Source organism: Archocentrus centrarchus, chromosome 17 (genome assembly GCF_007364275.1).
Source record: "Archocentrus centrarchus isolate MPI-CPG fArcCen1 chromosome 17, fArcCen1, whole genome shotgun sequence".
NCBI lineage: Eukaryota > Metazoa > Chordata > Actinopteri > Cichliformes > Cichlidae > Archocentrus > Archocentrus centrarchus.
Genome location: NC_044362.1, coordinates 33,355,649 through 33,381,035, shown reverse-complemented (window position 1 = coordinate 33,381,035; position 25,387 = coordinate 33,355,649). Strand labels below are relative to the sequence as shown.

Below are 25,387 nucleotides of genomic sequence, written 5' to 3'. Positions count from 1 at the left end.
ACCTTTTCAGGCCGAGGACTAACTGAGGCCCAGTGTGAGACAAAGAAGGATTATTGGGGCTGTGAATCATACAAAGCTGGAAAAGTCCAATAAATAAAGTTCACTATTATATTAAAAATCAAATCTGTCTTCAACTAAAGCCTGCTGCTTTTTGCTCTCTGAGTGAGGAAAATGTTTCCTTGTCTGCTCTCTCTGAGGTCTCCTCCATATTTTTTTTACCTATAACATGTTTTTTTTTTGTTTGTTTGTTTTTTTTTTTTTGGGGGGGGGGGGGGGGGGGGGGCGGTCCTGATCTGATTAAGGTCAATAGGCTTTTATACTGTATTGATTACAAGACCCCTCCAGGCATATTGGGCTCTGTAAATGAACAGACTTATTAAGTGTGGTGGAACAGATCGACTGAAATAGGAGTAAAAAAGTTCTTTTTTAGATCCAGCAGTGAAATCTGGGAGTACATTTGAACCCATTAATCACGAGTGAAGGAGTCTTGAAAGGGACTGAAATGAGTTCTTTGTGTCTGAGGCGGTCTGTGGAGGACTAATGAGCTGCTTCTTCGTTCCACTAAATGCACTTCAGCTAATGATGGCAGGGCAGAAACATGTTCAGGCTTCAGGCCTCAGACACCACATTTACTCTCCTGACTCGACCCGTCTCCTCTCCTCAGGTGCATATGTAACATTGACTGCAGCGGTCACAATGAAAACCCCGTCTGCGCTACTGACGGAAACTCCTACAACAACCCCTGCCTGGTCCGAGAGGCGTCGTGCATGAAGCAGGAGCAGATCGATGTCAAACACCTGGGCAGGTGCCCTGGTAAGACTTAACAAGATTGCATGATTGCATTACATGAGATCCGTGGGCAGGTTAGAGCTGCTCAGGTTGGCGTGCTGAAGCTAATCTCATCTTAAAGCACAGAGCGAGGCTGTAACTGTAACTCATTTGTAAGTGTGCAGAAACAGAAACATGATGCAGCAGTTTGATCAGGCTTGTTGCTGCTTCACCAGCTTTCTGAGACCTTTAAGACCCCAGAGCTCCCCGTCCCCACGTGCAGCCCTCTGAAGAGCTACACCCCATGATGCAGCACTTTGTAGAGCCTCCTTTAGCAGCAATAACTCCAAGTTGTCATTTCCTGTGTGACTTTATCAGTCTGTCACATCATTGTGGAGGAATTTTGGCCCCCTCTTCTTTATATGTTACTTCACTTCATTGATTTTTGTGGGGATTCATTTATGCACGACTCTCTGAAGGTCCCACGACCACAAAGACCACAAAGGTATTCCAGTTTTCACTCACCTGACCACAGCTGGCACCGTAAATTCAAAACTTTGCAGGCATAAAAATAAAAGCTGTTTGTGTAACCAGAGGGAGATGCCTCCAAGCTGCTGTCGCTGTGCTGAAGTTTGTGCCATGCTGCATTAGTTCTCCCACTAACAACCTGCACTGAGTCAGGATTGGACTGATATCCAAATATTGGATTGGTGCATCTGCAGTCTTTTAGTGTCAGCTGATGACTTCACACTCCACCATTTTGATCCCATGTGGTCCAAAAAGCAGGAAACATGCACACAGAGGTGGTGTCACTCTGGCTGCAGCCATGCTTTACCTAAAATTTAAAATCTTTTACAGTGTTTGATTTTCACGGGTTCGTTCATGGAGCTTTTTAATAACCCATCATACAGCGTGTCATTTCCACTGAGTGGCATTACGTGGTGCAGCCGATTGGAAATGATGGGTTTAAGGACGCAGCAGAGCCGCTCGGTCTGAAAGTGAAATAATAATTTCTGACTCCTTTCTAAAATCTTTCTTGCAGTCCTGAATATCACGTATGATTATCTGTGTCAGGAGTGTGTGTGTGTGTGTGTGTGTTTGTGTGTCCTGTGGCACTGAGGGATGTGATGCCAACCTGTGATTTGTGTGCATGAACCGCTTTAAAGCTTCTGATTTACCTCCATCACGGTGGCGTGCGCCTCCACCCACAGTCTGTTCAGCTGTCAGAGCTCTCTGTCATCACGCTGTTTACTGACGTGCATGAGCGCCCGGGCGGAGGCGGACGATTCAAAGCTCCACGTGCGGCTTTGTTGCGGCTGGCAGGAAGCGCTGTGTGAATACGTGACGCCAGCGGCCTCTTCGGCCAATCGGGAGCGTCGATCTTTGGAGACAATCGTGACAGAACATGGATAAACAGGGGTCCCTCCTGTGTGATTAAAAAGGAGGCATTCAGTGTCACACAAAGCATTAATTATGGTTCAGCTTCACACATCTCATCACCTTTTATTTAGTTCCTGTAAACCTGACCTGTAGTAACCCCAGTCGGTGCCTCAGCTCACCTCCGAGCGAAGTAATCAGTGTTCAGATAAAAAAACACTAACTGACCTTTAAAAACACACAATGTGACTCTGAAGGTGTTCCCACAATCCCCGGGGGCTTCTTCAAACTCCGGGTGAGAAACTGCAGGAAGTTGAATCTGTTTATCGGGAACTAAAACTTTTTTTGGGTGGGGGGGGCTCAAACATTCAAAGAAAAATATTTGAATTTTACTGAGTCTGAAGTCACAAATTCACAGGAAACAAAACCCTCGCTCTGGATCCACCTCATCATTAAATCACAGGGTAAATGGACTAGTTCTTATATAGCGCTTTTCTACTCTGAGCACTCATACAACACATTTATCCCATTCATACAAGCACTTCCATAATTAGCTAAGCTAAGTGCTAACATTCACACACATTGTGTCTTGGGGTTAGGTATCCTGCCCAAGGATACATTGAGCTGCATGCCAGGAATCGAACCGTCGACCTTCCGATCAGTAGGTGACCTGCTCTACTTCCTGAGCTACAGCCACCCCTACAGCCACAGGGGGCGCCATCGCTGTCTCTGCAGGCAGATTTATTAATAAAGTTTTGGTTTCTTAATTGAACTCTATTAATGGCATTCAGACGCTTTCCTGTGTCCCCAGAACCGTTTGATGAACGTTCACAGATAAGCGTAGAACCGGCCGAACGCTCCAGTTCGGTTCTTGTTTTCCAAAGTCAGGATTCGTGTTTATGAATCATCAGTGGAAAAATGAAAATCCTGCTTGTTATGTCTGATGCTGTTGTCCATTTTTGAGTCTGATGCTCCTTCTTTTGGTACTTTAACCAAATGCTCTCACTAAAGAAGAACATTTGGGAGCTTTGTGTGTTAGCTGAGCTTTATCACCAGAACTTTCTTCTTTTCCTCACATCTTTTTCTGCACTAAATACGGACCAAATATTTGTGGTAATGGTGCAAAGAGTAGCCCGATTCATAATGAATCTAACAATTAGATTTGATCTGCTTGGTTAAAGGAAGCAGTGTCACAAATCTGCAGGCAGCTCGTGTCCTGGGATCGTACTGCACAGACAGGGGATGAGGTCGTGATTGGGACCTGAAGCCTGGCTGAACAAACTGCAGCTGCAGTGTAGTAAACCCTCACTGTTTGTTCCCTGTGGCTCAGAGAAGCTGCTGCTGGTACTTCCATCATGATCTGTAAACAGTCTGATCCGCCGTGACGACCTTTGACCTCGACCGCAGCCAGTCGAGAGAGGCTCTCGGCGCCGTCACCGCGTTCAGACAGAAATCCGCCCGCCGACGCCTCCATGGTGATCTGATTGAGTCTCAGAAACCGTCCGCCTTCAGCTGCGTGGATTATCAAATAAGCTCATCGTAAACCGTCCTGAGAGGAGAAACTCTTTAGATGGAAGAAAAAAACACGTTATCACTTTTTCTCTGATTTTTCTTATTTTCTCTTTATTTTTGCTTATTAAACATTTTTATTTTTCTTCCTTCTTTCCTGATTGTTCTGATTTTATTTCTTCCTCCTTTTTTTATTTCTGCCTTCATATTTCTTTGCTTTGTGCCGTCTTTCTGTCCTTTCCTCATTTATTTCCTTCACTTTGTCTCATCTTTCTTTCAGGTCTGTCAGCTTTGTTTAATTTCTCTCCCTCTTTCCATCCTTTTTACTTTGTTCTTCATTCCCTTTTCTACTCATTCTCTTCCTCCTTTTCTTTCCTTCTTTCCCAGATAGCGGACATATTTGGGGATAATCTAATGGCTCAGTTATGGCTCTGGAAAATGCTGCGTGGGGCAGATGTGGCTGTAACATGGGTTAGGACGGGTTGTGGGTGGGCCATCACCACAGCAGGACAAAGATGAGCCATAAAACCTGCAGATTTGGGCTAAACTTTCATTGTAATTTGTTTTTCCATCTTCATCTGTTCTTCTTTTCCCCAAATTAATTTCATTTAGTTTTTTATTTTTCCTGCTTTCATTCCTTCTTTTTGCCTCTTGTTTTCCTTGTTTTTCTTTGTAAGAAAGAAAAGATTTATACATCCATATCAGTCCACTTTTCCTTCCTTCTCCTTTTGTTTCGTCCTCCAGTCTTTCTTTGTTTTAATCCTCCTTCTTCTTCTTCGTTCCCTTTTTTCCGCCTCTGTTTAAAAAAGTTTCTTTACTTGCAGAGTGTCGCTGTTTAAATCTTCCAGCTCGAGCCTTATTTCTCTCGCTGTCATTATTTCACATTAACTTGCTGATGCAGTAAAATGCAGGACTGATGGCGTCCGGGCCTCGCCGAGTACCGCTGACTGCACGACTGTGACCGTTTCATAAATCAGCCTCGTTATTGAAACCGTGTCAGACAAATTAATGCATCTAATCACCGATGTTTTCAATTAAGAAACAAATCAAGCATGCAGGAGCTGCAGTTTTAATCCGCAGGAAATTAATCCACACCTTGTTAACATCCTGCAATAATCTGACATGCAGGGACTGCTTGGCACTGACAGCAGGTTTAAATAACGTCTGTCAGAAATCAGCTTTCCAGGCAGGAATCACAGTCAGTTTGGTGTGTTGCGACTTAAAGACAAACATCTGCAGAGGTAAGAGACGCAGAGCTTTTACCTAATATCAGACTGTATATAAATGACAGCCATTTTCGTGGCCACTAATTTACTAATCAATTAAATAAGAAAATCAAACGCTAACTAGTAAGAAAACAGTCTAATGCACGAGGTTGCTGGCTGTCTTTAGGTGAAACCAGTCACCAAGAGATTCGTGGCGCTGCACTGAAAAACTCCTTGTGGTTGCTTTGGTCAGCAGCAGACTGCCTGCAGTTTGCATGGAGGACAGTGCATGTCTGGGTAGGTTGCATACCCATAATCCTTCACTCTGGGCAGCCAGTTACCACAGGCAGTATAAAAGATGGCCGTGGCTTCTGGGTCTAAAAAAGTGAAGCAAACACAGAAGCACCTCGAACCTGCATTCTTTTTAGTGGCCACCAGGGGGACGCACCTGTGGGTGCAAAAAGGCCTCTGAAGAAGAACGGCTCTGACCTCTAAACAGTTCTGATGAGTTTATGGGCTCAGTCACACGTTAAGGCCTTTTTCATAAATTATGGAGTCAGAAAGGAGGATCGTCCAGTGTGTGCTCATTGGCTAACAAGTCGCTCGTTTCTGGTTTCAGAAGCCAAGATGGTGACTGCAAAAATGTCCTCAAGGGAGCATAAACCAGCTGGTGATGTCATGGTACACCAAATTTGACTTGGAAGAACTTCTCCTTTCAAGAAACAAAACTCCAAGTCTGTGTCAGGATATTTGGTGTTCGGTACACGGCCGCAAACAACATAATTGTAAGCATCCAGTGACTCGTATGTGCTGCAACTTCTCTCCGGTGTATACGCTGGGTATATCCGCCCACGGATAGTGGACCACTTGCTAACATACCACAGGGATCGGAGTCGGTTGCCGGTGGTCAAAATAAATTTTTGCAGATAGTTTTCACGATCTTTCGTTGCTAATCCCTTCTGGTAGATTGAAACGCTATTGAACTCCGCCGTATTTCCGTTTCCAAAATGCGCGCGCATCGCTACCTACGTCATCACTGTTTACAAACAGTAAAAGGGTCTATAAAAGGGGCTGACCATAATCATAAGAAATGTGTCAAACTAGTGATTGAAACCATAAACTGATCAAGAAAGTGTGCACTGAGGTTATAAATAAGTAGCAACCCCCACAGAGTTCTGTACATTGAAGGAATCACAGGTCCATATGTGCAGTCTTTGAGTTTCTCCTTTGATCTCGTCACAGAGGAAGACTTAAAGACAAAGACTGATGCATCATTTTGTCTTTACTGTTGGAGAAAATGAAACTAATCTGATCATTTTGATGTTGCTGGTCAGTTTATGAATGCATGATGTGACTCTAACTTGGACTTAACAGTTGGATGAACTTAAAGCTAATTAGCTTCTAACTTTTTTCACTGTAAAAGTTCATTTTTCACGGTGCTGTTGTAGGATTTCCCGTCCCAGAAGCTTTAAAATTTTTCAAATAAATTCAAGCCAAAAAAGGAGTCCGAAGGTTCATCGGTGTCCTCCAGCTTTCTGCAGTCTGTTAATTTCCCTCGTTTTCTGACTCATTTCTCACAGTCTTATATATTTAATCCCATGTTTGATTCTGCAGAGCATCTGTTTATGGACCCCGTCACGATGAGTCATAGCTCTTCTGATCCGTCAGTGAAGGTTTCTTCGTCTCAGAGGAGGCGAGGCTGAGGTGAAAGTGTTAGATGCAAACCTCATTTGCAGTCACAGTTTGGTGTGTGATGTTTTTCAGAGGCTGTGCCAATGCGCAGAGCTCCTCCGGCCTCCGTGAAGCTCAGAGCCGCTGGTCTGATTTATGTTGATGGACTCACCTTGAATCACAATGTGTTGGTTGCTGGTGATGCACTCTGTGCAGGCGCCAGCAGGAGACCCTAGCCCAGGAGGAGTTATGGATTTCTTGTCAGTGGTTATTGCCTTAAGGTTGCCGGTGATCTGTTTGGCTCAGTGAGGTGGCAGGTGAGGAGAGGGGGTGGTATGGTGGGCCGAGCGGTGGTGGGGCAGGATGTGGGTGTCTCGCGCCCTGAGGTGAAGAACACCTGCCACCTTCTCTGATCTGTTATTTCCTTGAGGCAGCAGGCCAATACCTCATTTCACCAAAGCCAAGAAACCAAATTCAAAGGATTTGAACACATAAATCCTGTTATTTCACTGGAGTGGTGGCCAAATCTGGACCTCTGGCTCATATATGCTTATGTGATAACAACCCCAAAAGGGATTCGGTTTTCATTCTCTGCCACTCGAGGTTTTCATTAATGCTGCTCATGATTTATTAGGATCAGGACTTTTTCATAGAAAGTAATCCAAACCAAATACCAACACATTAATGACTAAACTCATGTTGTGGATGGATCATCTCAGACATTCATTTAGCCTGGAGGATAAACTTTAATCAACATATTTGGACGGTTCGAGACCGGACACAAAACCCTCGGGGCCACAAGCTAGCGTATTGCTAGTGCTGGTGCTAAAGCCTGGATAATGGAGGGTTGCATCTGATGTAAAAAAAAACTGTGCCAAATCAACTCTGACTCTCAGTGGTGCTCCAATGTTTGTTTGCTTTTGGTGGGATTTGGATCCAGAAATCACTAATGAGGTCACAGTGAACAATCACATGAGACAAAAGCTGCTTTTGTTTATTTCATCAGGGTGTCTTAAATATTTACCGATAAAAGCTCAGCTGATACCCTACTACCACCCACCTGGGAAATCTTTAGGCCAGGTTAGTTAGCCCTTTAGCTTGCTTACAGCCACTTTGCAACCCACCTCTACCTCAGCTAGTCCTTTTCAAGTTTAGTTAATGTATTTGTTGTCATGACCTTCAGAAAGTACAAACTTATTTTGGCTATAGCGGTCCTGACTGATCTGTTTTAATGAAGTTGCTATTTTTTTAAATTTACATAAGACCAAACCCACTGTTGGATGAATCCTTGTACTTCATGTAGATGACAACAAATTTGGAAAATCCCCACTAGTGGTTTAGCATCATAGATAAGAATCCAAATATCTGAAGTAGTTCAAGCTTTTATGCAGGAGTTGAAAAGCAAATTAAGTCCAATATTGGTAACTTAGCAGCTCGGGCTATCAATTTACTGTTGGTTATAAATTACACTGTGTATTTGGTTTCACAATATGTAGCAGAACAAAAACAGCTAAATTTGCTTTATTAAATAAAATTACATAATGGTGCCCATTATGGAAAATTACTAAAAAAAAAAAAAAAGAAGATGCAGGGGTGTCTACGTACTTTTGGTCATACAGTATTAAATATCTTAACTGTTCACATTGTAATTTCTTCCATCAACAGGCTATTTTGTAATTAAGATTTCTTTATATTTCATGCAGCTTTCTCTGTAATATTATGTTGCAAAGACCAAAAGGGCAAGCAAGAGGGAAGACAGGAAGCTGAGGCTGTAGGGAGGTGCTGATGGAGGGATGAAAGGGGGGGGGGGGGGGGGGGGTGTGAGAGAGAGACAAAGAGTTCTGTCAATATTTCCTCAGGAATGATGGAGCATTAAAAATGGATGAGTGTGTTTGTTTTGGCTCTGTGTGTGTGTGGTGTGTGTGTGTGTGTGTGTGTGTGTGTGTGTGTGTGTGTGCGTGTGTGTGTGTGTGTGTGTGTGTGTGTGTGTGTGTGCGTGTGTGTGTGTGTGCGTGTGTGTATATGTATGTGAGGAACACATGCATTTTATGGTGTTATAGGGACATTTTTAAAAGGTGTTTTTTTTTAACAGATCTTCCTTTAGGTTTGGTTGTAGGTTGGAAAAGGTTTCAGGCACGGCTGGTTTTTACCCCAGGTTTAGTTTACTCAATTAAAAAAACGGGTGTACTACAAAGCAAGAGCAATGGCTCAGTGAGCCACATCAAGCTTCTCGAGCTTGTGTCATGAATGTGGCTCTTTTTTTTTACCTGGCAAAATCACCATGGTAACTGATGTTGAACACGTAGCCTGGTTGGGACCAGATTATGTTCAGAGTTTTGGTTTAAAATTGTCAGGAACTGCAACGTTTTGTGATGCAGAGAATATATAAATGTTTTTCTGCTTGATTCTAATCTACTGGTGAGAGGTTTTTTTGTAGCTAGAATTGCAGCTACTAGAACACAAACCAAGAATACCTGTTCAATCAATAGATTAAATAATAATTAAATAATTTAATAACTAATAAAAATAAATTGCATCACGTTCCATCAAACTAAAGTGATTTCCATGTCTCCTTTATTTGATCTATTATAATGTTTTAATGTATTGAGTTTAAAGTATCAGAGCGCTAATGTGCAGCCATCACAGTAGAATTACCAATTAACTCAAATTAAAATGTTTACTTTATGACTCAGTCCACTAAATTCAAAGATTAACAATTTTCTGCAGCATTAATTTCTCATCCTGTTGCAACAATGCATTTCACAGTTATATTTTTTATTTAGTTTATTTACCATATTATTAATTTGTTTAATAGTGTTTTATTAAGGTCTCTAATTGGAGTAGGCAGCACTCGTATAAGGATTCTTTTGTGTGGAATAAAAGTCATATGACCAGTGAATCGCCCCTTTTTTATTTGAGCCTAAAGCAGAGAAAGTTGATAACTGCTGTCATGTTTATCAAGCCAGCTAATGCAAAGAAACTGGCTGTGCTGAACTTTGTTCATAGTAGTGAAAGTAGAGAAATCTTTATTGATTATGATACTACTATTACGATATTAATGTTACTTCATCATCACTAAAATTTTACATGTTTTGGATGGGCTTACAGCTCAGAAACCTGTAAACTTTAAGTTTTCACAGTAAAATAGCTCTCACACAGTAATGTATTAGTATTAATAACCTAATATATTGATTAATATCACTCACAGGGAACATTTCTTTAAAAAAAATACTTTTACTTCATTTCTGTATACATTTCTGTATAAATTTATTACAACAGGAATCTGAATGCTTACTGTACTGTACTGTAATGTAACTACATAAAGTAGCTCAAAAGTGCACTAACCCACCAAGAAATTGAAGCTCATTTTCTGTATGTATATGCTGTATGCTTGACACAGAACTACCATAGCTGTACATGCACACAATAAAGCATCTGGAGTACGTTTTGTTGTTAGGGCTTTCTATGTAATTTTTGCGAACTCGTTAGAGGACAGATACAGCGCTCTGGGACATTTTGAATGTATATATGTAAGTGTAAATTCTCTGGTTTCATATGCGAAAAGAATTATTGCTCTATCATATGTGGTTGCAGTTACACTGACATTTAAATGCAGTTAGCTGTTGGGGGCGCCGGCGCTCTGGGCGGTCACAGGGCGTTTTGTTTGTTCAGCAATTTCTTTCTTATACTGTCAAAATCTGAACCAATGCTGCTTTTTGAATGCTACAAGTCGGTTTCCTGACAAAAAAGCAAACCTGGCTAAGTTTTTTTATTTTCATCTCGTAGCGAACTTTCAAAGTCTGTGACATAACCACTTTACCAGTCAAATCCACCTCTCGAACACATACCGGTTCGGGAAGTCCCATTATGAGGATTCAAGTTGAGCCATCTTAGGGTTTTGAAACTGTATATCAGGCGAGGGGTGTATTTCAGTCTGAAACCAGAAGCTCATTTGCTAACAACTTGTCAACAACAAGCTAATATCTAAAATGACCAAACTATTAAGAAATGAATTTATAATTTTAATATTAAAATTACCTGAAATAAATTACAGAGCCCATAATTGAGCCCATAACCTCATTAAAGGTGGACATTAAAGAAATTGGTGGTTTAAGGTACGTTCACATTAGCTTCCCTTTTCAGACCTGGAAGCTACGCCCATCTTTTCTACTAAGTGACCCACAGATATGCTCCTGGCACCGCCTTCCTGATGACATAATGCAGGTCTCACCACCAAAAATTTGTGACACTAAAGTCACATGATCAAACAGAGTGACCACCCTATGACATAAATATTGTGTAGTCTGACTTAGTGTTTTTTTAAACAAGGTTAAAGTGAAGGTCCTGGGATTCCAGTATGCATGGCAGGGTCCCCACAATGATACAAGGACAAACATGTGTGTGTGCGCCCTGTTTAACATTCACAGCAGACCCTCCTGCAGACGGCATAAAGACATGAAGCCTGTCGACAGGAAAATAACCACAACACAAGAAACCAAACCCTGCTGCTTCTTTGTTTACTGGCACCCACCACTGTTGGCCGCACAAACACACAAACCATCAGAATGACCCTTCACATCTCGACTCTGACTAACAGAGCGAAACTCAGACGGCGAGTAAACATCCCCCGACATCTTTCACTTCCTTTAGTCTGTCCTGAAGAGTAAACAACACACACACGCACACAGTCAATAAACAGATCACAAAAGACACGATACAAGACAGCAAAGAGGAAGTCAAGCGGTCAGGCAATGGCAGTTCCACCCGAGGAAATAAAAATGATCTCAACCCATCGCCTGGGTGAAAACACTGAAATCGTTTTTTCCACCATGTTGGAAAAAAACAAACTGTTGGTGCTTATTTACAGAGAGTGTGTGAATGTAACCGACTCCATCCTTCTGTTTCCTCTACAGCTGATAAAGAAAAACCGGGCAAGAAAGATGACGGCACCGCTTTCAAAGGAAATGTCCTCGGTAAGGAAGCTGTTCCAAAAGGACTCACCATGGGTCATTTTTCTTTTTTGCATGGCTGTCCCTGCATGTTAAAGGATAATCTCAGTTTATTGTAACCTGATCCCCCCCCCACCCCTTCTTCTGCTCCTGCGTTCACAGGTTCAGGTACTAAACAGTACATATTAATTGCAACACACCCTCAAATCTCCATCTAGCTTAGCAAAAATTACATTTTTTAAAATTTGTTATTATGAAAGATGATTTTCCTTTTTCATAGCTGGAAAAAAAAATCCTAGACTAGATTTATGGTTTCCAGCATTGATCCTGCAGCAAAAACACATTTAGAGAACAGGGTGGAGTGGTAAGTTATCAGCTAACACTAGCTGACAAGCTACATCCCTTAACTGTGCCTAATGCTATATTTTAATGCTAATTAGCGTTAAATATAGCATTCGAATTTCACTCATCAGAAGGGGCATGGATGACAGGTCCAGTTCAGTGACTCTAGTTAGCCTGGCAGAGAGCTAGCAGCTACACCCAGCTGCTTTAAAAACCTTAATAAAATTTAAATAGGTCATGCATATATAAAATTCACCCGCACTGTTGTTACAAAGGGGTTATTCTTTGGTGCAGGCTGTAAACATGCTTATTTCTGCTGTAAAGTTGGACAGTTTAACATGGCAGTCTGAGATAATGGAGCCGGCCTCCATTAGACGCATTAGTGGAAAACACATCAAGAATTATCCAATTAGAAAGAAGTTGTGCAATTTCAAGGAACAATTACAGACAGCAAATAACACCAAATAAACATCTGTGCATACATGTACAGCAATCTGGTTTTTTATGTTCAAACCCTTCTGCTACCATCTGAGCGTCATTAGCATCGTGTTTATGTGGCGACAGCGACACTGATATAGAGGTCAAATGTCACTGAATGAAATGCGGAGACTGATTTCATAAATCTAATTATTATTGGATGGACTTTTCTGTCAGTGCAGATTTCCAGACACAGCCTCCTGTGTTCTCTGATAAAATATTCTGATGCCTGCACAGGTGTGTTGACCTAACGATGGCATTAAATGAACAATTAGAGGGTACAATCCATCCACACAGGAGCATAAACTGAATTTTATGGCAGTCCATCTCCTTGTTATTCAGCCTGATCTGTCGATGTGAGCCCATGTGATGGATATGCATGGAGCTAAGCTACTAGAACGGCTAACAGTCGACACATTAACGACCTCAGGGACTCTGTTTATATTTGCTCAGATTATATAACCGCACTGTAAATCCACTTTTCCTGCCTCTAATGCAGTAAAACTTCCTGCAGCCTTTCAGCAGCCCGTTAACCTGCGTCTGAACCTGCTGAGGTGCAATAACGACAGGATAAAGCCTAATGAAAATCTCCTTAATACACAATAAGGTCCTCAGAGGGGGGCAGGAAACAAAGAATTGGAAATCAAAATGCACCACTGTGAATCTGAAAGAAAGTACACAGTTTTTTAAACCTGATCCTGGTGTGACTGTGTGATTTCTCATAAGTCAACATGCAGATTAGCGGAGCAGAACGAGGGCATTTCAGAGCTTTAACCATCAGCTGCACGGTGCAAGTGCTGAGTCTGGAGATCAAAGAGGAGATGAAACAAAATCTGCAGGATTTTATGATCTGCAGAGCTCTCCGTGCATTTATATCACTGACTGAGATGTCTCAGGGGGAATGATTCCTGCACTGCTCCTTCACTCCGAGCTTTAACTTGGACAAAAGAAGCACCGGATTAAACTGCTGCATTGTCTTCATCAGAAACGGGGAAGGACACAGCAGCATATTTCTGCCTCTGATAACGGGCTGAGTTTTCCTTCTCTGGTTCACTCAGGTGACCTTCACCACATCCACGCCTGTCCTTCGAGTAAATAAATCATTCAGTGATGAATGAATAAAACCACAGCATGTCCTTTCTTTGCCTTCACTACAAGCTTTCATCACTCAAGGTTCCCAAAGACAGTGAAAGGTTAACAAGGCTGAACTCAAAGAGGGAATACAAGACATGAAAAAGTTCACTTGCAAAGAACCTTTAAAAACAATCCTTTACCACAGACAGTATAAAAGATGTCCCTTTCTGAATCTTGGAGTGACCAAAATTTACAAAATGGACTTCGTGTTTTATTCAGTATGACCCGAAAAAAGGGACGACTGAGCTGATAAACCCACCAGGGAAGTGGTCACCGCAGCACCAGAGCACCAGCCACAGGTATCACCCCTTTCATTAAAAAAATGCAGGTTTAAGGTTCTCAAACATTTTACCTGGTAAAATAATAATAATAAAAAAGGTACTTCTGCACTGGCTTCACTTTTCAGACCCGCAGGCTACGTCTACCTTTTGTCTACAATTTTACCACAGACTGGATGTAAAACACGGATTTAAACTATTCATAAATCACTTAAACTGGCATGTTTTCTAATGGCCTGCAGGGGGCGACTGCTCTCATGGTAAAAAGAACCCAGATTATGTAGAAGTCTATGGGAAAATTAGCCTGCTGCTCACTTTATCTGTGGCCTCACTAAACATTTTCCTGATGGGTTTATGGGCTCTGTTGGTAGTTCCAGGTCTTATTTAATGCAATATGATGTTCATTTAGTAACTTATGGTCCCATTGGTGTCCAGAAGTGGAATAAAGCAGGGTATCCCCCAGTTTCAGTCAGAACTGTGCCTCGCTCATGACGCCTGGTTTCAAAAAGCTAATGCAGTTAAAGGTTTAAGCTCAAGGCTTCCCAACGGTCACAGCAGCTACATGCACCTTTTAAATTACCTCCTAACTCCTTTTCTAGCTGCTTATTTTTATTTTTTTTTACGTTCATGGAAAACATTGGACATGAATTTGACTATTGTCACATCACACAGTATAATGTAAGACATTATACTGTGTGATGTTCTGCTGTGGTAAAACTACAGTGTCCTGAATATAAACTACAAAAAGCTCATTTTAGATACTTTCCCTTATATGTCCTTACTATGTTGTGTTATGTCCATCAAATAAAACAGAACATCTGGTTAAAAATATCATATTTAGTCGTACTGCTGGAGAGACAATCCAGATATAACTCCCACCTTTATCGAGGCTTTCAATATGTGACTAAAATAAAATAATTCCTGATAATCCTGAATGCTGCAATACAGCAACAGACGTAACTAATGCAAACTGAATTTTGGTGAACACTAAATTCACTTTGATCATTTTAATACAGCTCATAATCTGTTTTTATAGAGCTTCAAGCAAGGCAACACGTTCATAAGAAGCTAATTTGATTTCAGCATCATAACAGAAAAATGTATTGGTGTTATTTGCACTAGTCTTCCATGGGTGACACTGATTTCTGTCACTTACATTCACAGTAGTTTCTCTTTTTCCTCATGTGTGTGGAGCTGTTAGTAGTACTTAGTTAAGGACAGCACGTAGTATAACTATAATCAAACTTTCCTCTCTTATATAACGTCTCTCTGACTGTGGATCGTCAGTGTCAGCGATTATTCATCTAAAGTGAAAGTGAGACACGACAGGATCAGGAAATGTGTATTTGGATGTTTCTGATCATGAGCAGAAGGAAAACTAGAAAAGGTTGGCTATCAACTCTGAAAGCTCAAAACAACAACCAGCAACCTTGGACAGAAACAATATTCAGACTGTAAACGAGAGGCAAATATTGATAATAATAGACTAAATAATGAAATTCAGTACAAAATCACTGCCAACCTTTATGTAATAGTTATAGTGAATGGGTTATTGTACATAGTAATACATGTAGGTGTGTGAAAAATGTACTGATCCCCTGATTTGACACAGTCCTAACGAGCTAAAGCTTAAGATTAAAAGGTAAAGTCTGTAAATCAGATTCGGTCAGCTCTTGGAAATATTTATAGATGATAAAAACGGGGCTATATTAGCTTACAACGAACACACTGTTTGATGAGTTTCGCTTTAAAGTGAAAAGATTCAGCAGGTTAAAAAACTCGGAGCTCAGAAAACCAACAGTTTGATGTCTCGACTTTTTCCTCGTAATCTCTGAGACATTGGATCAGCAGCACTCAGACTTCTTTAAGCTCATAAATCCAGGAAATGTCACCATCGCTGGCATAAATGTGCCAAACAGCACACACACACGAACACACACACACACATGCATGAGCTTCCTGTATGATAATGTGGATTTGGTGTATAACACTTGAGTCATTTTAATGAGCAGCACAGCTGCTTTGTCAGCTATTTCTTTAACACTGTGGTGAATTATAGTGAAGAGAGACGCTCTGCACGACTTTTTATTATGATTTATATCCTCATACAACGGTGCAGCTCACAGAAGATGGCTCTATTTGAAACACAACACTTCGTTTATTATTACTGGAAAAACAAAATGTTTTCACAATCGGTACGATGATCCGAATGCACTGATGTACCAAACATAATTATTAATTATTAATTATATATATAGAATAATGTGTAGCAGGCAGGCTGTGGACCCAAACTCAGACTGACAGAAACATTAAGCAGCTTTAATGCTGAGTTCTTTCACAGCATACAAAAATACACAGAGTTACTGAACAGGAGCGAATAATCCAGAAACTAGGACTCTTCAGGAAACACACAACCATGAGGGAACAGGCAACAGGTGGCAGAGCAGCTGAAACTAATCGCAGATAAAGACACAAAGGAAGTAGAACTAAACCCAAAGCACACGAGACAAGAGACTGTCAAAATAAGACAGGAAGAGAGCCACGAGTGAACGGGGAGGCAGGATTAACTTGGCAAAGCACAAAAGATAAACACAGAGGCGAGGACTAAACCAGACACGGAAGCACGAGGGAGGCAGGAATAAACAGGGATACGAGGAATAACGCACACTCCAGCCTGACGGCGGGAACAGAACCAGACATTAACCTGAAAATTCAAATAATGCAGAAGCATAATCAGAAAACACAGAAGATCCAGTCCCCCCCAAAAAACCTCAAAACTATGACAAAAGATGTTTGTTGAAATAAAATTATCACTTTAATGCCTGAAGCTGTATTTATTGAATTTAAAAAATTAATTAAATAATCATTTGTACACGAGTTTTAATTTGTATCACATTTCCCACATAAGGCTTTTATATTTTTTTGCAATTTATTACTTAAAAATGCCCAATTTATATCATTTTTTCTTTGGGGGGGGGTCTTACTGATGATGTAAAAGTCTCAAAAACTCATAAAAACTCACGTGTCAAATATGAAACACTTGGCATTATGGGGTTAATATGGGGGAAGTACAGGGAGATTATATAATGAAGCTATGACTCTGTGGCATGAGCAGCAAAATTACTTTATCCACCATCATCAATCCAACCTCCTTATACAGGCTTCATTTGCCTTTTAAAATGTAAAATATTCATTTCATGTACATATGAGAGCAGAAAAAGAAGATGAAAAGTTATTTTTAGGGACACAAAATAATGTTGGGAAATTCATGATGAAATTCTTCAACATTTAAATAAGAAACAGAAATCAGTAGATTCGAGGTGGTGACTATTTCACAAACTGCTGTGAGATCATTTGAGCCAAACATGAAAAACACAAAATAAATGCATCACAAAGTAAATGAGGTAAGAAAGGTAATAACAAAAAACAAACATACATAAATCCAGTATAATAAAGAGGCTAATAAGTAAAATGTAACCATTAATTACAGGTATTGTGTTATGAGTTAGGAAAGATTGTGGCTGATGTAAAAAATAAATGTAAATCACTCTCACCTGTGCAGAACCGACCAATCAGCACCTCACACTTTAATTCCTTGTTTCTTCACTTGCGCTCAGACACCAGAGTTCTGGATCACGGAGAAGGTTTCTACCCGGGAATGTCGATCCCCTGTGCCGACAGCTTCGCCAGCTTCTGCGTTCACGGAAAGTGCGAGATCAACAAGTACAACATGGCCACCTGCAGGTCTGTAACCGCCTCAAGTATTAATGTTAGTATTCCTGTGACATAAATCTAAATGAAGTGTCGTTAAGGATGTATTAAGTATTTAGGACGGTGGAAAATGAATATGTCCACTTTAAATGATGAAACCAACACACAGCTGTTACAGTCTGTAACATGTGACAGTCTCACACCACAGCGGTGTTTAGTACGCTTCTTATTGCATAGTCGGTGTTAATGTGGCACTAAAAATAAAGCCTGTGATGTGTGTGACTCAGATGTGATGCAGGATACAAAGGTCCTCAGTGTGATGAACCTCAGGACTTCAATATCCTCTACGTGGTCCCCAGTGGACAGAAGCTGCACTATGTCCTAATTGCCGCCATCATCGGCGCCGTGCAGATCGCCATTATTGTTGCTGTGGTGATGTGCATCACAAGGTAAGGAGACTCAGGTCAAAGGTGAAGATATACAGCTCCAAATCTGAGGGAACATATTAGATCCTGATGATTGAAATATCACAGAAAGTCTTTCCTGGGATACACGATGTGATTCACTGAGGAGCAAAGTGACATAACAGTAGGTGGTTTAGATCAGTTAAGGAGCAAATTTGATTCTCAGCTATGGGATGAATTAATAGTTTGTTATGTGTTTTATAGTATTTAAAACACCTATTTACACTGTAGTATTTACCATTGCTTTCATAGGTTTTTCATCTTTACATTATTTGGTATTTAATGAATAAAACAGAAAAAAACAGGTGATATTTCTTCCACAAGACTCAGCTAGAATTTGTTTGAAATCATAAAGAGTACTGTATTCATTTCTTTATGTTTTGCAAGTTAAATGGGTAAAATAGGTGCAGTGATTCACTGAAACAGTCGATATTTTGTCCGACCACCTTCGTTCTTCAGCACAGCCTGAACTCTGAGGCATCTTTCTGTCTTTTCTTTAAGTAGTCTTAGGAACAGTTCTCCAGGCTTCCTGAAGGACATTCACTTCAGTTCAGTTCATTTCTATTTATAAAGCTCCGAATCACAACAACATTCGCCTGAAGGCGCTTTTTATTGTAAGCTAAAGACCCTGCAGTAACAGAAAATTCAGAGCTCTTTTTTGGATGTGCCTTTTGTTCGCTGTAACAAAACAAATACTTTAATAGAAAGTGCACATTTGTAGGCTGGAAGGGTGAAGGGCTGGCAGGGGTGCAAATCATTTCACTCCTCATGTCAGTGGAGATTTTTTAGGCTTATTTTTTTACGCTGTTAATTTAACGTACGTCATTAAATATGATTAAAAGCAACTTTGTTAGATTTAGGCATTAAAACGACTACTAAAAGACACAGTTTGAGTTTTCGAGCGCTGTTGTCTTGGTTTGCTTTTATTGGCTGCCAGACACAAAAACTTACTGCTCAGTAAAGCATATTAGACAGTTCATGCCCTTTTTCATTTTCATCCTTTTTCCAATAAGACTGATCTTAGCAGTCCTCTGATTGGATTGAGGGAGTTTACAGTAATGTGCAAAAGTCTTGAGCCTCCCCTTATTTTTTTATATTTTCCTTGGAAAATGGGAAATAGGTGCAACAATTTATTGAAACACTCAAACCTACATGGAAGGCAAAGTCTGTTCAAATCTAACCAGCCTGAAAGTTGGTATGGTATTTATTCTTCAGCACAGCCTGAACTCTCTGAGGCAGCTTTCTCCAGCTTCTTGAAGGACATTCAGAGCTCTTCTTTGGATGTTTCTGCCTTTTGTTCTGCTCTCTGTCAAAATGATCCCACACTGCTTCAGTAATGCTGAGATCTGGACTCTCGGGAGGCCAGTTCATGACTGACAATGTCCCATCTTGTGTTCTTCTATACAAGTACTTTAACTGCACTGGCAGGTTGTTTGGGATCATTGACATGCTGAAACATGAAGCTGTTTCCAATCAAATCTGATCTTTTTTGTGTTCAGAATTCCATCAGTTTTGAAAAGATCCCAACACCCCTGGCTGAAATTCAGCCCCAAGTCCCGACACAGCCTCCACCGTGGTTCACAGATGATTGTAGACCCCGACTGTCCTCCTGACTTCCTCTGTACATTTACCAAAAATGTCAAACTGGGACATGTTACCACTGATTTTCAGTCCACTTCTCTAATCTGGCCACCTATCCACTGAAATCTGTTTTGATGAGGCTTCTGCCAGCATTGCATGGATCAACAGGGTCAGATGCATTTCTCAGGTCCTGTGACAGGTGGGGTTTTCAGCTACTGTTCATCTGCTGTAGTTTTTTGTAGACTCCTCCACTTAAGGGCACACTGCACATCATGTTGAGATCTATGTTTTAGGCAAATGTCTCTTTGGGAATCACTTCTTTGTAGGTTTAACTGAAGAACTGGGAACAAGTGGCATGTTTTTGTAACAGGCTGCCTGAAGATACAGGTTAAAGTAGTTTCTTTGCTAAAATGTAATGTGCAGACTCAGCACTGGTTCATTTGAGTTGGGTGCCTTTTTCTGCTTAAATGATTCATAGGTCAGTGTTAAGTGGCCTGACAAAGACAAACTTTAAAAGAGGTTCAGAAATCCTGAAGAGCTACTGCTCACGATCACTTTAAAAAATGAAGAGCCTGGTTCCTTGGAAGCAAAATATAAAGAAATTAGGGGTGGCTCAAATCTTTTGCACATTACTGTATAATAATCAGATCAGATGTTGACACTAAGGACAAATTTACACAACAAGGTTTTCAGATGAAAATGATAAAGTTTACCTGAGAACACGATACTTTTTGAAAACGGGTTCCAGAGCGGAGCGTTTTCGAAACACTCCAATCTCCGTTCCCATGTATTAGGGCGAAAACGCTACTTCTTGAAAACAAGGGTACTGGCACATGCGCCTTATTGTTGCAACTCCTATATCCACATCACCAAATTGTGGCAGGATTTCAACGTCTTACGTTTTGGAGATCGTATTTTAAACGTTTCCCTGGGAACGTGCTACTTTTCGGAAAACGGTAAAATGACACCATTTCCACTGAATATGTTCTTGTGTAAACAGGGACTTAGATTCACTGAATACCAATGATAGCAGGTACTCTGGAGTTCAAGAAGCTAACAGACACAAAATGTCCCTCTGTCTGTCCCTCTGTCTTGTCTTCAGGAAATGCCCGAAGAACAACAGGGGTCGCCGGCAAAAACAAAACCTCGGACACTTTTCCTCAGACACGAACAACAGGATGGTATAGCTGTGTTTGCTGGTGGTCTTTTTTGATAATTTTTTCTTACGGCGCGGGAATATACCATTTTTTAACAGTAGGTGTAGAAAATTTTCATTTTTCTCCTGGAAACTGTTATAAAAGAAGAATATTTATTTCAGGGGCCTTAATTTACCTCCTTTTAATTTTGGATGGAATTTTTTGCGCATTTATTTTGCGCATCAAGTTTTTTTTTTTGTTTTGTTTAATTTTGTTTTTTTTCTCCAATGCGGCATGTAGTACAAGGAGCCGAATCAACACAACCCGCTGTCACGTTACACCACCGCCGCCATCACTGCCGTCTTCATTTAACTGCTTCGAGGTTTTGTTGAATGCTTTGCGGTATCTTTGTTTAGCTGGCTAACAGAGTAACATCTGCCCCTCTGGAATGTGCTATTTATTGAAAAGTTATATTTCTTTGCCCCGTTTCTTAATCGCTTTTTACTAATAATGTGCAGCTGATTACCAAATGCAGTGTGATTTTATGTTTCCGTCCTTTTCTGTGGGAGGTGCGAGGGGCCCAGCTGGTCACATAAATATGTTTACACTCATTCTTTGGTGTTAAATTCCATGTAAAGACTTCACTGTGTTCAAGCAAGCTAATAATTTATTATTCTGATGAACTCTTTTCCTGAAAGTAGCTTTTACTGGAGGTTTTTATGTTAACTTTTATTCAGAACCGTAGCTTCTGTATATTAGCATGACTTGTGATAACTGTGTACTGTGGTGTAGTTTTAACTTTTTAAAAGGAAAAGTTGTCGACCTCGATGGCTCCTCTACTCCTCCGTACGGTGGCGGTGGGAATATGAAAAGTTGGACTGATGATAGAGGACTCTGAGGGCGAAGGCGTTAGTCAGAGGGTTTGGTTGTTTTTTTTTTTTTAGTTTTTGTTTTTTCCAAAAAGGAATGTGTATTGTTTGGAAATCAGTCTATTGGTTTTATCCACACAAGGAAAAAGACAAAGAGCTTTTGCACCCGTCATTAATGAACGGACGTTTTTGGAGTAAAACCAGTAAAGCCATGAACACAAAGGCAAGAATGCTGTATGCAAGATTGTAAAGGAAGGGCTGGACTACAAATCGAGGTCAATGTCTTGATGATAATTTTCATGTAAATGGAAGAAGTCTTGGTTGCTGTGATCAAGGATTTTCTTTGAATGTGAGGGAATAATAATTTTGCTTTCAGTTTTGTTTTTTTCCCCTCGGCGAGACATTCCAAGCACAGAGGATCCCACAAGAAAAAAATAACACAATAATAATACTCACAGTACAAACAGAAAATAATGCAATTTTCTCCTGGTATGAAAATGTGTGTCAGGGTGTGTTTAGATAAAATGCAAAGCAAAGTTTTGCCTTACATTATTCGCACAAATACAAGTTTTTTTGGAACAAAAAATATTCCCCTAGGCATACGATCGTATAAGGAGGAGGAATCTAAGCAGTACCCTCAATCATTTAGCAGCGATGACTTTATCAGAAGTTATCAGGAAATTCTGCAGTTTCATTCCCTTTTATTCAAACCTCCTTTTTTTTGTTCTGTTTCAATGTAAAGTTACATCATCCAGTCTTTTTTTTTAATGGCAGTTTCACCTATTTCATGATCCCAAAAGGAAAACTCCCAACAGAAGAGCTGGAAGGCCGTACCTGGCAGTACCTTTAGATCCTGAAAATGTGCTCAAACACAGCAACAAAGCCCTAAATGAGTCGGCAGCACCATGGTCACTGTTAAGGCTTTGCATCTGCTAGGGCCCGAGTGATGGACGTCTTCATCTTTTTTGTGTTAATTTGGATTAAAATGCAGCAACTTCAGAGGAATCCGAGAGGAACAACGGCCGTGCTGCCTCCAGCTGTCCGTGGACATGATCCACAGTAATACCATCAGAAGAGCAGTCGTAGCTAATTTGGTATCATGTATTTCTTTTGTGAATGCGATGTACGACAAGAAAATACATTTCAGAGTTGCTCCAAATGCAGTCATACCGATGTTTCAATGGGATCTTAGTGCGTATCATCTGGTGAATGACTTCTGTGTTGGTGCCCCTGATCTAACTGTAACACTGCCTGTTATATTCTCTAAACCAAGCTTTGTAATTTTTTTTGTCACATTATCATAATTTCATTGGCAATTGTGTTAAAGTTTTCACTGAAATGTGTAACTGTCAGCTTCTGATTTTCACATTTATTCAGGTACAGCATTTTATTTAAAGCCATGTTGTAGTAATTAAGCCTCTTTTTGTTCAGGAGGTCAGAGAAGGCCTTAAATGCCAGTTTTTTTCTCCAAGTTTCACTAAAATCTGATTCATTTAAACCGTATTTAAAGTGAAAGCTGGTCGGAAAATGTGCTCATGGAAATATGTGCACAAGAGAAATATTGTCATGTATTTCCTACAAACAAAACTGCTGGTTGGTTTCACTCCCAGTTACTACAATTTGGATATATTTAACATTTTCTTAACCTTCTAATGTCATTCAGAAACAAGCGGAATCACACCATTCACCAGCAACCACGGGGTCACGAGTCATCCACTAAGACCAGTCCAACCCCTTTGGGTTTGAGTTCATTTAATATGCTGGGAATTCCTGAATAACTGTAAATAATTTGCTGTATTTTGCTGCTAAAGGCAGTGAGTTGACCTCCAATGGAAGGTGAGGTTTTAAGGAGAAACGACCAGGTGACGACACCAGATTTCACCCTCTGACTTTAAATCCTGAGGCTGTGCTGAGGTCCAGGGAGTTTTGTTTCCTTCTCTGTATGTTTCTGATTTTAAGTTTTCTGTACCGTCTTAGTCTACACTTACAGGTCGTAGGTCAGCCCCCCCACCCCTCTGCTGAGCAACGTGTTTCTACTTGTTGTCGACCATTGCAGCCGTGACTTCTCTAAATGTGACTAGAATGTGTTTGACATGTTAATATTCTGCATGTAGACTCAGAGAGGCTATTTTTGGTCTCTGATGAAATAAAAAAAGAAAAAATGTTTTTTTAATGTACGCTCGAGTGCTGTGGCGTCATTTTATCGAGTGTCCTGTGAGCTTCCTCTTCATGTGTTTCTTCTCGTGACTGATGCTGTCATCTTACAGCACACCCACTGTCCTGTGATTATTAATGATGGTTTTTTTCTTAAACACAAACCGCGTGTGTGTGTGCATGTGTGTGTGTGTGGTACGACTACAGACACAAATGATTAAGGTGACCTTTGTGATCAGTCACTGGAGACGAGATACTGTAGTTTTCTTTCCCGGCACAGACGCGATGTGCTAATTTCATATTAATACAGCAGACATCATGTCGTTCTCTTTTATCAGCTCGTCTCTATTAAACTGCATCAAAAAGTCAGAACAGCTTTGATTCAACAACTCTTTAGTCTATTTTAATCACTCATCGAATCCTTTAATTTTAATGTACTTGATGTGCAACAGATTGAGTTTATGTAAAATATGCTGAACAAAAGAAAATAATTGAACTTGTGTTTCTTTTAGATCTACAGTTTAAACATCAGGAGGTTCGAAACATCCACATTTATGCTCGCGGTCCACGTGTGAAGGTTTTCTAGTGAGCTACTTTAACACATAAATCATCCCTCGGCAGAGCTTTGAATGACATTTAATGAATGCTATTATGTGTTCCATGGGAACAGGCTGAACTTTTTTTCTCAGACCCCATCCACACATTATACAGGTGTTTAGGTAATTTATTTTTTTTGTGCATTTTTAGCCTTTTGTCCTAAATCGTCATAAGTGTTGATGCAGCAGTTCACACGGGCCACGTAATTTCGCAGGACAAATTTGCAAGAAAAACAACTCAATGTTTTTGCTTGTGAATAAACAGATCTGACCAATCAGACCACTGCATTTGGCAACAAGTGCTTGTAACTCAAAACACACATTGGCATGAATACACGATGATATGGAAAAAGTAAAATACTATTTTACCTCCAACATACAGTTAAACACTGCTCTGGGTCAGTCGGCTGTGTTAAGTTCTTTCTCTGCCTCCTCAGATGTGGTCCCACCTTTGCCAACACGAGCTCAAACTGCCCCCGACATCCTGAAATGTGTATGAAAGCGGGCGTGATACATGAAATTGAACCCAGAATCTCTGTTTCTTCCCAGGTTTCTAGCCAGAAAAAAAATTTCAGTCTGGCAGACGTGTCTTGGGGAGGTGGGGGGGTAATTAGCATTGGCTTGATAATGCCAATGCTAATTAGCTAATGCTAAATGCGTGCCAGCTTGCTAATTCAGTGACGGTGAACGGTGATAATGGTTGGTCCTATGGGTCATTGAAGGCACCTGAATCTGATTGGACCATGTGACTTGATGATAGAGAGATCCCTCTTGTCTGTGTTATGATGCTCTGAAAATAAGATGCACGTTAACCTGCATCTGTTGTTAATAAACATCCATTAAGCAGCAGGTCAGTGTGTTATCCATGTGAGTCTATGAAGAGAAGAAACAGGACGAGCTCCTGGGATTTTATATTTAATAGGAAGCCCAAAATTGTCCTTTGAGCTCCCTTTTTCCTCTGCCCCCCCCCTTCAGTTTCACACTGGTCACAATTCAGGACCGCTGCGAGATCGTGTGTGAACATTGAGAATGAAACTCGCTCTGCCTGGTGGTAGTTTGTAAATTGTGGTGAAATAACGCTATAATGCAGCGATCTAGCCAGAGGGAAAAAAATCAGTCTGGTATCGGAGGCCGGGTGGTGTGTGCGGGGTACGCGCCCGCTTGCT

At 40.7% G+C, this 25,387-nt stretch overlaps 1 protein-coding gene across 1 annotated transcript in view; it reads left to right on the top strand.

Moving 5' to 3' along the window:
• tmeff1a (transmembrane protein with EGF-like and two follistatin-like domains 1a) overlaps positions 1-23,609 on the top strand; it is a 113,815-nt gene extending 90,206 nt beyond the window's left edge. The window contains exons 6-10 of the mRNA XM_030751987.1: positions 665-813; positions 11,444-11,503; positions 17,328-17,454; positions 17,709-17,870; positions 20,569-23,609. Coding sequence (XP_030607847.1) covers positions 665-813; positions 11,444-11,503; positions 17,328-17,454; positions 17,709-17,870; positions 20,569-20,653 — 583 coding nt within the window. The 3' untranslated portion in view covers positions 20,654-23,609. The remainder of the gene's footprint in view (positions 1-664; positions 814-11,443; positions 11,504-17,327; positions 17,455-17,708; positions 17,871-20,568) is intronic.
• Positions 23,610-25,387: the final 1,778 nt, after the last annotated feature.